The 13120-nt window shown below is 38.0% G+C and overlaps 1 protein-coding gene across 1 annotated transcript in view; it reads left to right on the forward strand.

Moving 5' to 3' along the window:
• FRAS1 (Fraser extracellular matrix complex subunit 1) overlaps window positions 1–13120 on the forward strand; it is a gene marked incomplete at its 5' end in the record, with an annotated part of 258570 nt that overhangs the window by 101156 nt on the left and 144294 nt on the right. The window contains 2 exons of the mRNA XM_008577934.1: window positions 5442–5526; window positions 8185–8511. Of these exons, the coding sequence (XP_008576156.1) occupies window positions 5442–5526; window positions 8185–8511 (412 nt within the window). The remainder of the gene's footprint in view (window positions 1–5441; window positions 5527–8184; window positions 8512–13120) is intronic.

Genomic DNA, 13120 nt, shown 5'->3' on the forward strand with positions numbered 1-13120 from the left:
CCCATGGAATGGTGATACGGGCACAGCAGATGTTTTCTACTGTCAGCACAAAACTTGAGGCGTCTTTTTTGCATTTTTTAAGGGTTGAGCTAGGAACTATGCGGGTAGAAAAGTAGACAGCACTTTCTCTGTTGTAGTTCAGAGCTGATGATCCCAGTAACCTGAGAAGACCGTGTTATAGGAATAACAACCAGCTAACATTTATTGAGTGCTAACTTTGAGCCAGGCATTGTGTTAAGCACTTTACATGAATTATGTATATTACACTCCCAGTCTACAGATAAAGAAACCAAGGCCTTGAGAGTATAAGTAATCTTGTCCAAGACCTTACAACCTGTGAGTGCACAGCTGAGACTTCAACCCAAGGCTCTCTGATTCCACAACCCTTGCCTTTAGCCAGAATGATTTCTGCTTCCCTAAGATACTAAGAACAAGAGGCTTGTTTCCATCCTCAAGGGGCAAAGATCACTGCATAGAGAAATATTTCTACAGAGATGGAGGTTAAAACACTGATGTCTGATACCACAGACACAGTCTTTAAATTTCTGCTCCATCTCTTGTATTCATTTTTGATGCAAGTTTTTAGGTATCTGCATCACATACACACACACACACACACACACACACACCCTCTTACACAGCTCTGTACCTGTAGTCATTTGTCTTGGAGTCACCTGTGAAAGCTCCATAGATAACCAAAGTTAACCCTCTTGTCTATTAAACTTCTTTAACCACTCATCACCTATTTTCTTGCAGAGTCTTTGCTTTACTCCCCTAAACAGGACAAAGGATAGGCTTTTTTGGGGTACCCATTTTAATCCTGGATTTTCTTTTTCTAAAAATTCTAACAAAAGAATGAATAGAGGAATAATAAAAAGAGGTTGGTAGGAACTCATGAAAAAATGAAATAACTTAAGTCTCTGAATGATACGAAAAACAAAAGGGCAACCTGCCACGTAAGTTTGTGTTTTGTTTTGTTTTCGTCTGTGAAACATTGATCATGATTCTTTAGGATTAGGATTCTTCAGGATTGGATTCTTCTGGGGTTGAATGCTCCCGCAGAGTAAAAGACAACCTGTAAATGTAGTAGTGGGGACTGTGATAAGCTGGCATTGCTGACACGCTGAACGCTGTTACTGGAACCTCAGTGCAACCAAAAATCCTTTCTCCTCAGTATGTTGGGAGTAACATTTCTTTGTTCATTCTGTTATTTCCATCAGTTGCATTCTCTTGAAGCTTGGAGGTGAGGGTGGAGAGAGACAGAATTTAAATGTAGCAGAAAATGAAGGAGAGAATGGAATAGGAGGGACGATATGAGTACCCCCTTTTAAAAAGAAATCAGATTTATTGAGATATAATTTGCATTCAATAAAAATTCCCCATTTTAAAATGTGCTGCTTTAGACCAATAACAAGCAACAAGATTGCAGCAGCAACCAGCAGCCTCCCAAGAAAAGCCCAGGACTGGATGGATCTACTGCTGAATTCTACCAAACCTTTAAAAAGGAATTAATACCAATTCTCTTCAAACTATTCCAAAAAAATTGAAACAGAGGCCACTTTCCCAAACTCCTTCTATGAGGCCAGCATCACTCTGATACCAAAATCAAAGATACAACCAGAAAAGGAAATTACAGGTCAATATCTCAGGTGAACATAGGCACAAAAGTCCTCAACAAAATATTAGCAATCAGAGTACAGCAATACATCAAAAAGATCATACACTCTGGCCAAGTGGGATTCATCCCAGGGATGCAAGGATGGTTCAACATACACACATCAATAAATGTGATACACCATACAACAAAGCTAAGGACAAAAACCATATTATTATCTCAATAGATGTATAGAAAAGCATTTGACAAAATTGAACATCCCTTCATGATAAAGACTCTGAGCCAATTAGGTATAGAAGGAAAGTATCTTAACATGATAAAAGCCATATATGACAATCCCACCACCAATATCATCCTGAATGCTTTCAGCTTGTCCCTTACAAACAGGAACAAGATGAGGATGCCTACTTTCACTACTCCTATTTAACACACTATTGGATGTACTAGCCAGAGCAATCAGACAAGAGAGAGAAATGAAGGGCATCCAGATTGGAAAAGATGAAGTCAAACTGTCTCCATTTGTGGATGACATGATCCTATATATAAAAAAAGCTAAAGACTCTACAAAAAAACTCTTAGAGCTGATAAATGATTTCAGTAAATTTGCAGGATACAAAATCAACATGCAATAATCAGGAGCATTTTTATACTCCAATAATGAACTAGTAGAAAAAGAAATCAAGAAAGCAATCCTTTTTACAATAGTCTTCAAAGAAATAAAACACCTATGAATCAATTTAACCAAGGAAGTGAAAGATCTCTACAACAAGAGCTACAAATTGCGGCTTAAAGAAATTAAAGAGGACACAAAAAGATGGAAAGACATTCAATGCTCTTGGATTGGAAGAATTGACATTGTGAAAATGTCCATGCTACCCAAAGCAATCTACAGATTCAATGCAGTCCCCATCAAAATATCAGTGACTTTCTTCTCAGAAATAGAAAAACAATCCTAATATTTATACAGAATGACAAAAGACCCCAAATATCCAAAGCAATCCTGAGTGAAAAAAATTAAGCCAGAGGCATAACACTACCTGACTTCAAATTAAACTATAAAGCTATAGTAACCAAAACAACATGGTATAGTCATAAAAACAGACACTTGGACCAATGGAACAGAATGGAAAACCCAGAAATTAACCAAGTCTTACAGCCAATTGATCTTCAACAAAGACAACAAGAACATATATTGGGGAACACGTTGCCTCTTCAATAAGTGGTGCTGGGAAAACTGGACATACATGTGCAGAAAAATGAAACTAGACCTTTACCTCTCACCATATACCAAAATTAACTCAAAATGGATTAAAGACTTAAATATAAGACCTGAAACTATAAAACTCTTAAAGGAAAACATAAAACCCTTAGAGAAAAACACTTCAGTAAGAAGGAATGGACAATATCTTTATGAATAAGACCCCAAAAGCACAGGCAACAAAAGAAAAATTAAATGGGATTATATCAAACTAAAAAGTTTCTGCACAGCAAAACAAACAACAGAGCAAAAGGACAACCTACAGAAGGAGAAAATATCTGCAAACTACTCATCCAACAAGAGATTAATATCCAGAATATACAAAGAACTCAAACAACAGTAAAAAAAACAAGTAACCTGTTTTAAAAATGTGCAAAGGAGCTGAATAGGTATTTCTCAAAGGAAGATATACAAATGGCCAACACACATGAAAAAATGCTCAACATCACTAAGCGTCAGGGAAATACAAATCAAAACCACATTGAGACACCACCTTAGTTAGACTGGCCTTATCAAAAGAGACAAAGAGTAACAAATGATGGCAAGGATGTGGAGAAAGGGGAACCCTCTACCCTATTGGTGGGACTTTAAATTGGTTCAGCCATAATGGAAAACACTATGGAGGTTCCTCAAACAACTACAAATAGAACTGCCATATGATCCAGCAATCCCACTGCTGGGTTTATACCCAAAGGAATGGATATCATCACATCGAAGGGATATCTGCACTCCCATATTTATTGCAGCTCTATTTACAAAAGCCAAGAGTTGGAACCAACCTAAATGTCCATCAACAGACAATTGGATAAGGAAAATGTGGTATATATACACAATGGAATACTACTATGCTATAAAAAATAATGAAATTCTGCCATTTGCAGCAACATGGATGAACTTAGAGAAAATTATGTTAGGAGAAATAGGCCAGGCAAGAAAGAGAAATACTGCATGTCCTCACTCATTAGTGGGAGCTAAAAAAAAAAGAAAGAAAGAAAGATACAAGCACAATCACAATAATTCATTGAACTTTCAAAAGGACAGAGTAGAACTGAGGCCTACAGAAGTGGGAAAAGGGGAGGAGTTATTATGAAATTGGTAAAGGGCCACAAAAAATGATTATAATGTGTAAGGCTGAATATGCTAATTATCCTGATTTGAGCATCACATACTGCACATGGGTATTGATACTCAATGCTGTACCTATACAGATTGTACAATCAGTTATGCTTCAATCAAAAATAAAATTTACTGTTCTATGCATAAGAAATGTATACAGTCTTGCAGTCTTGTGACCACAACCACAGTCAAGATATCAAACAGTTCCATTACCCATAAAATCTTTTTACAGTTAATCCCTTCCCCCAGTCCCTGGCAACCACTGATCTATTTTTTACCCCTATGGTTTCGCCCTTTCTAAAATGTCATGTGAATGGAATCAAACAGTATGTAGTCTTCTTTCTGGCTTTTGCCATAATGCTTTTATGATTCAGTTTTTTTGAAATCCTCTGTCTACATTCTTTCATGTGTAAGAAGTTAGTTACAGAAATTCCTTTTAAAGAACCTTTAAAACAATGGTCCTTATAATAGACCAGAATTCAAAAACTTCCATAATGCATTAACCACACATTTTACCAGCCAGCAGTGAGTTCTGTGCCTGGTTTGGCTTTGAATGTAAGCAACTCACCCTCCCTTCTAGCAGTCTCTGAAGCTGCTGGAACAAAACTCATTTACAAGAGGTAAAAACCACTACAAACAGTGAGCCTTATTTTATTATTAATTGGAACTCTTTGGTTGCAAGTAATGTAAGTCAACTTGAACTAGATAAAGCAAAATAGCAAGGCTTGTTTTAACTTTGCAAGGGTGGCTCAGATCTCAAAGACATCAAGAGCAGTTTTGCTCCAGGGCAAGTCTGGAAGCTGGAATTAGGAACTAGGCACAGGACTCCACTCCTCTCGTGTCTGTGTCTCCATTCACCTCTCTCCTACAGACAGGCTTGTACCACATTCTCATCAACATGGTAGATGCTGGTTGTCCTATAGTCAAATGGTGAGACTGACTGAATCAGTCATCCTTCCCTAGTCTTGTCCACAGTGAGTGTGTGTGGGAGGTGGGGAGTGGGGAGGAATAGAGTCATGTAATATAGACATTGCAAGTATTGTTATTGGGGGCCCATTGACATGAATTGGGCAGGGGCTGGGAAAGGGTTTGCTGGGAAGAGCGAATCATTGAGAGACACTATAACAGATCCTTTCAGTTCTTCAATTTAACCATTTGCCTCCTATGTTGCTAACCTGTTTTGGCCTGACAACTAACTTTTCAGTTTTATATATTCAATTTAGAAAAATATGAAACAAAATGGCATATAATTATTATTTTATTATAATGAGATCTAAGAATATACAGTAGTTTTACCTGTATCCCACTATAATCACCTTTATCTGGTAATTTTTATTTATAGTGTGAATATTACATTATTATAGCAGTTTGATTCAAACTCTAATATACACATGCCTCTAAAGACTAATTTAATGATTGTATTTCTCATTCCTTTCTTGGGGACTTTTTTAGGAAAGGTTACTTTTCTCTGAAAATTAGTGACCAGCAGTTCTTCTCTGAGCCACAGCTGATCAACATACAAGCATTTTCAACACAGGTAATAAAGATGACAAGGAATTAATAATTTCATATGCCTACTAATTCTCAAGCACAAATCAAGGTTTCATGCAGTTTTAGCAAAAACAATTGAGCTAACTTAATCTTAACTTTAATCTTGCGTTAGTTTCGACATGAAATGCCACTGGAGTAATTTTTAGTACTTTTGTGTAATAACAACAGCAGCAATGGCAGCTACTAATGCGTCTGTGGTACTCTTGTTAGTGTTTCACGTAAGTAACTCAATTAATCCTCATAACAACCTTATGAGGTATCATTATCCCCAATTTAAAGACAAGGAAACTAACTTGTCTGTGGTGATAGAGCTAATAAATAGTCAAGATTTGGGCCCAGTAAATCTGGCTACAGAGTCTGTGTTCTAAACTGTTATATTAGCCCTTCAAAATAATCTGAAGTTGTTCTAGTAGTTAAGACTTTCCTTATTCTTAGGTAAAACAGTCTGTTCTGTCTAAACATTTCTTTCTCTGGGGTATGGAATTTGCAGTAGATGGAGGATCTTATTAAGGATCTACCTAAATGAGGTGCCAGTTGGTCATCAGCCAAACATGGATCTGAGGAAAGCCTGGTGGATGCCATAAAACTCACATGATGGCCCTTCACACTCATCTCTCATCACTCATCTCAGTCAAGTTGTACTTATGTGTCCAGAGTGCAGATAGTGGTAGATGCTCTGAGAACTAGGCTTGAGGGATTGAACAGCTGGAATGTGCAAAGAGAACAGGGAGACAGAAACATCTGTTTGAGTTGTGAACAGCAAGAGAGTGGGACGTCATCCTGGAAAAGCAAGACTACCTAAAATACACAGATCTCAGTATCATGTTAGTCATCATTCAAGGAAGGCCACTAGGTTATTATCTTTGAACTGATATTTTTATACCTTTGTTACAAAAATGAAAAGACCATGGACATTGGATAACAACATAAACTTGAACCAGAAGTGACTACCAAATGATATTAACAACATAGCTCAACTCTTCTTTATGGTATTATCACATCAGAGATAACTTGGAGTTTAGGAGTGCTTAGAAATTGATCCTAAATTAATTTGATTTCATGGTGGGCAAAGTATATAAATTATATTTTAATTAAAGCTAAAATATGTGATCTGTGTAAATGTGGACAAGAGGGCCGCATCCAGTCTTAGGACTAACTGGCTTCGTTGTTTCTTAGTACTTGAACTCAGAAATTTTGTTTTGTCCTTTTTGTTTGGGCTAATATAGTTACTCCAATGAAAGAACTGGAGTAGATATTGGCAAATCATTTCCTAATCTGAGATGGGGAGTTCCCATGGTTCCCTGAGTTTTGTTTGTTTTCTCATAACCAAGTGAGTAGATAATGAGAGCACATTTTAATTTTGTTCATTATATGAAAAACCTTTATCATTTTAACTTCTTAAAAATGAAATTTTAGAAAATAATTTTAACTTATTTTTGTTCCTTTAAATTTCTGCAATTTCTCAATGTGGTCTTGAGACTCCCAGAGATTTTCTCACGTAAGTTAATTTGGTCTTTTCCATTTGTGGATTTTGACATCACCTTTGACTTTTCCTCTTTCAGAATTGGAGAGGCCATTTGTTCCCATGCACAGAATAACAGCTTTAGCATTCTCACTCGGGAATTGAGGAGTGGCTATCATCTAATTTCCCTCTATGTGATCATTATAATGATGCATTAGTTAGACATTACTGTAATGGAGATTGTAATTTCCAGGAGGCCAGAAGGGTGCTTGGATAAATTTAAAAGCAAGCCATTTGGATTAAAGGAGGCAGTGTGTTGTGAAAAGTCTTAGATGGTTCAACTTCAAACGATAATGTTTTCTTTGGCTTCTGGCCTCAGTTTTTTCTTTCTTTTTTCTTTTTGGTGAGCTTTTTCTGTTGTGGCTCATTAACTTTTATCTTTATGAAAGAATATGTTGTCTGCTTACTCAAGTTGGCAAGGGGGAACCTCACAATCCTAAGGAAAACATGTTAAATTTTGCTGTACTAGCAGTGCCAGTGCATTAACCAGGCGGCTGCCTTACTCATCCAGGCCATGATCTTGTAAGGCTTTGTAACGTGAGTTGGGGTGGGGCTCTGTCAAGATTTGGATGAGAGAGCTTGAAGAAAATTCCTGAGAGAAACCAGAAATAGCATGAATTCAGAATGCAGAAGTGTCTTACTCTGAGTCAGCATGCTTCAACGTGGCCTGAGGTGATGTGCTTAACTCCCAGACACAAGCACAAAAACTCCATATCTCTTATTGGTCTCTCTTCCATGCAGGCAGCTTCTTGTGTTTTCTGCCATGAGCTCATCTCACAATTCAGAGGGTATGGTTTAAATCAAAACAGCAGAGAAGTTAGAGATTTAGAAGCACGCAGCTCTTTTCAATTGCCTCTCATCAAGACTATGGTCTTGGAGTGGCTTGAGAAACCTCTAGAATCCAGGCTGTGAAGCGACCTCATTGCTGTGATTACTGTGACTGACCACACTTCTGACAAATGCTTTCAGCATAGAACAGTTTGGCACTTTGCTAGAGCACCTAGAGTTTCTTTTAAAGCGTAGAAATATCAATCAGATTGCACACATTGATATCTAGTCCACTGGATTATCCTTCCGTTCCCTATTAAATGACTTTTCTTCACCTTCTCTTCAACTCCATAGGCCCCCTATGTGCTGAGAAATGAGGTTCTCCACATTAGCAGAGGAGAGAGGGCAACAATCACCACCCAGTTGCTGGACATCCGAGATGATGACAACCCACAGGATGTGGTCGTTGAAGTGCTTGATCCTCCGCTTCATGGCCAGTTGCTCCAAACATTTCAGTCCCCTGCAGCCCCTGTCTATCAATTCCAGCTGGATGAACTCTCCCGGGGCCTTCTCCACTATGCTCATGATGGCTCAGATAGCACATCCGATGTTGCAGTCTTGCAAGTCAATGATGGACGCTCCTTCCAAAATATACTGTTCCACGTGGAGACTGTGCCCAAGGTAAGTGTCATTCCAGGGTTAGTTTCCTTGCACCTAGATGTGGAATTTTGCTAAGGATATTATTTTGCAATACTCATAAAGTTAGGATATGGGTAGTTATTCATTTATTCGAACATAACCTATTATGTAGGTGCTTATTAAGCACCTATTATATAGGGGATAGTACATATTTTGTGAGGAGCACCCTGATCTGAAAGACCTGTCCCCATGTTCTCTATAAAATAGGATACTTTTGGGCCGGCCCGGTGGCAATGTACGGTACAGCAGCTCACTGAGGTTTCTCTTTCTGAAAAAAAAAACACATCACTTTTGCACTTTTTCTTTTTTTTTTTTTTTGAACTATAGGGTTATAGACACACATGCTCATAAGAAATTCTGGTATCAAGAGAGCAATATTTAGGTTTGCTTCTTTCACCTGTTCACCTTTTATTCATTTACCCTGTCTTTCTCTAATAGCGCCGAGAACTGATTACTTTTTGGTGTGCCCCCACTATCGGTACCCTGCCTAATGCAAACTCAAATCTTCCAAAGTCAATTTTGCGGCCTTTTGGCGACCAGAACGTCATATAACTAACAGGGCAACAACTTTTATCTCCTCCGAGGGTTCGGATCCCACATACAGACCGGTTCCCGCTCACTGGCTGAGTGAGGTGCGGGTGCGGCACTGAGGGTTGCGATCCCGTTGCTGGTCCCGGTCCAGTACGGGCGCGACACTGAGGGTTGCGATCCGTTGCCGGACACGAAAAAAGACAAAAAGGAGAAAAAAAAAATTAAAAAAATAAAATAAAATAGGATACTTTTGAACCTTCTATGTTGACCTACAGCCATAAAAATGTGTTACTATCCACTGATCCTCTTGTCTCCTGCCTTAGCGTGATCATAAGAATCAAGGCATCCCTGTTCTTGTCTGCCCTTCTGAAACAGCTCATGAAGTGTAAAGCTCATAATCAGGTCATCTTACTGAATCAAAAAGGATTAGTTCAGCCATTCTGTTAGCCCACCTGAGGGAGGATGAGCAAACTCTCTGCCTTAGTAATCATAGGGATCTTTGGCCTAGTGGGGAGGAGCCCAGTAAAGAGCATTGTTTCTCAGCTTGAGTCATTGACATGCCACCTTCTTATGCTTTTGCCATGTCCAGAAGTACCTGTACTATTATTTACTTAATATTTTTCTTTGTATCAACTTTTTATTGTGGCCTCATCCTAATAAATAATACTTGTGAAACCCTGGGCTTAAGGTAGAATTATGCTTCTCTCTAAAATATTAAAATAAACGCACAACCGTTCTATAAAATTTCATCCATCTACTACATAAGATGTTTTTGGATACTCCGAATGACATGGCTATCACACATTAGAGAATACTGGACTAACTCATGCTAGACCAAATAGAACTATTGAAAAATGTTTTCAAAACTTGGTATTTCACTGGTAGCCCTTTTTTCAGCTTCATCAAGAATGACTCTTTCTCATGGTAGTAGATTGGGGATTTATATATCTTTTTTAAACTTTTCATTCCAAATATCACTACTTAACTGAGGTGTCATTAATGATTAGCTGGAGATATTGATTTGCTGAGGATATTTTAAAATCACTTGCCACTTTCTCACCAAAATTTGCAATTGTCACTACTGAAGGTGAACAGCTGAATCTAATATGGTCTGCTAGCTAGTTTCTCAGTCTCTTTTCTCATTATTTTCAGCTACTGAGAACAGTGATGGTGGCATGAGAGAGATTGGAGTTAAGTGAAAGCTGATTATGAGATAGAGTTGGCAGATAGCCACCCTGTAGCTAATCCTAATTACCACCCTCATGCAATCGCCCTGGGAGATAAGGTTTAGTTCTGGAGAGATGAAGTCTAGACAGACACAGAAAGTTTTCTTTTCTTCCTTCTTGGTTTCTTTCCAAAGGTTGTTATGGAAATTTCAGTGCAGCCCTAACAAGCAGCCTTTCCTATCGTGGTTTCAATCTCCATGTTTGGAGCTAAGTTCAGCATATTGCACAATTGTTTTGTGTGGAATGGCCCAAGATTGAAGAGCATTTCTAGGATTTTATCTGCTTTGACTACCAAAACACAACAAAGAGAAATAGAATTTTAATTCATAAAGCACAAGGCACAGTTTTAGAACCCATGCAGTCCTTATAACTTGCGAGTTATGTAGGTATTTACTATGTTTCTGTTTCCTGAAAAGTGCATTTAGGTTGTTCCTTTCCCTTCTCCTTTCATATCCCTCTGTATCCTATAGGGCTGGACTTACCTATCCATGAGGTCGTCTATAGTTGCCTTCTAAGCCCATTTGTTGGAATAATGAAACCAGGGACAAGCCTCATCATCCATTAGAATGTGCTAATAATAAATTTGACTGTAATATTGATAATAATATACAAATTTATGCTTTTTTAAGAATTCAGAATACTTTTCCTTGTATCTGTTCTACTGATCATTACAATATTGTGGTGAAGAAGGTTAGAATAGAAGCTATGTGACCTTATTTCTTCTAAATGAAATTCTACTGTGGGTGGCATTTTTGTTTGTTTGTTTTGTTTTGTTTTTAACACTTATTGGGCACTAAAGCTTGATGTGAATTGTTCCATTTGATCGTCATGATCATTCTATGATGTTTGTACAATTATTATATCTAATTTTCCAAAAGAGGAAACTGAAGCACAAAGAGGTCTGAAAATGCTCATTTTCATAAAGGTGTTTAGAGCTCGAGCTATGTTTTCATCTCAAGTGCGTCTGCCTCCTACACTTAACCATAAGGCTCTTTTCATTCTAGCCTATATTTTTCAGTTTTTTTATTGTAATTAAGTCATGTTCTCTGTGTCTTATCTAGGCAGACTGGACCCCAAGCCTCCTATAATCTTCTTTCTGGGCTCTCCACAGTTTATTACAAGTGAGGTTATTTATAACCATAAGACTACTGGGCCCAAGAAGAAAAAATTGTCTCAACTATTATGTATTTCAGTAGATAAGTCATCAGACATGACTGATTTCATTCTAATAGCCATTTCTGAAGATGGGCATGCAAGTTCTTACCCTGAGGCTACCTATGTAATAAATTTGGAGTAAGGCCAATTATTGGCTGATGTCTAGCTGGTGGATTAAATGGAATGGTCAAGGGGTTTCTGTTTAATTCCTAGGGAATGACATGCAAATTAATCCTAATATTGTTTGATAGAAAACAACCTGGCAGGGCAGACAGGAAGTGATAGGAAAAGGCACCATTTCAGTTTTACCCCCTTGAGCAGGGCGCATTGTAGGAATTCTTTCTGTTTTTGTTAGATGGATGGATAAATGGATGGATGCAATGGCTTGAGTGATGCTGGTGCTTGTGTTTCTGTCTTCCAGTTGATGTCTTGTGTCAGATGAGAGGCCCTCAGGGCATTTCTGCCGACACTGGAGTGGCCCATCTGGGACTGAGTAGAGGAACTGTCGGTTCCACCCTTGTTTTTCAAGTTCTACATCACTTCTCCCAGACTTGTGTTTTTATCCTTGGCCTGGCAGTGAATAAACTTGACTGCCACTTCTGGGCTTATACTGAGCCGCTAAGGAGAAAATAGAACCAGGACTGATGTTGAAACATGTTTTGTTGGAGGAAGGAGACGAAAGAAAAAAGAAAAAAAAGATTAAAAAGTAATAAAGAATCCTCTGCTGAACAGGCTTTCATTAATTGGGTGGATTACCAAACCCAAGTCTGCTAGAGATATGATTCTAAAGTATTTGGCATCTGACAAAGATGGCAAATGTGGGCTGGGAAAGTCATGCTTACTAGTGGGCTTCTCTCTACTACTGGGCTTTCAAGGAATTGCCTTCTTTTTCATTAATTAAGGTGCCTTTGGAAATCATGCCTTTTTTCACTTTAGCAATAAATCTGATGATCTTTCTGACCTCACTTGTTGTTGTTAGAGCAGTCGTTTTCTGCAACTGGGTAGTGCTTGAATGTTAAAAGCCCCCAAATGCATGCTTTAAACTGGATGGAAAAATTCTATTGCTGAGAGTCCTGACTTTTTACCTGTGGTAGGGCCCGTGTGCAGTTTTAAAAGCCCTGTTCCATTTCCCTCAGTTTTGTTAATGCCTATTCTCATAGGTTGTCTTGCAAGGACAAAGTTAATTTGATAATAATGATGTTTATGAGAATTACAAATATCAATGGTATAAAAATGTTTATTTTTATGAATAAGAGTCTGCATATCTCATAAATAAATAAATCCTTGCCACATGTCAGGGTTTCACCTTTGTGAGGGTTGCTTAGCTTATTCAATTCAGTGTCTCATAAAGTGCCTACTCAGAAAATATTTGTCGATACGTACATATTAGTTGAAAACTACATGGAGTAAAGGTTCTATATTCTTGACCTGAAGTAGCAATCTACCGAGGCTCATACACGCATTGACAAACACAAAAACTGTCCAATTATATTTCCCTCTTTCTTCGTGCTGGCAAATTTCCCCTTTTATCTGCCACCCCTCATGCTCCTTCACCAAAGTTTACAATGACCTACAAGATTCAACTTTAGAAGGTATGGTATAAATGAGCTTTTGCAAATTAAGGCATATTTTTACAGAATAAGTAAAATGATAGGATCACTGTTTTATCCAACTAAAGT

This window comes from Galeopterus variegatus, unplaced genomic scaffold (genome assembly GCF_000696425.1).
Source record: "Galeopterus variegatus unplaced genomic scaffold, G_variegatus-3.0.2 Scaffold1607, whole genome shotgun sequence".
In the NCBI taxonomy this organism is placed as follows: Eukaryota; Metazoa; Chordata; class Mammalia; order Dermoptera; family Cynocephalidae; genus Galeopterus; species Galeopterus variegatus.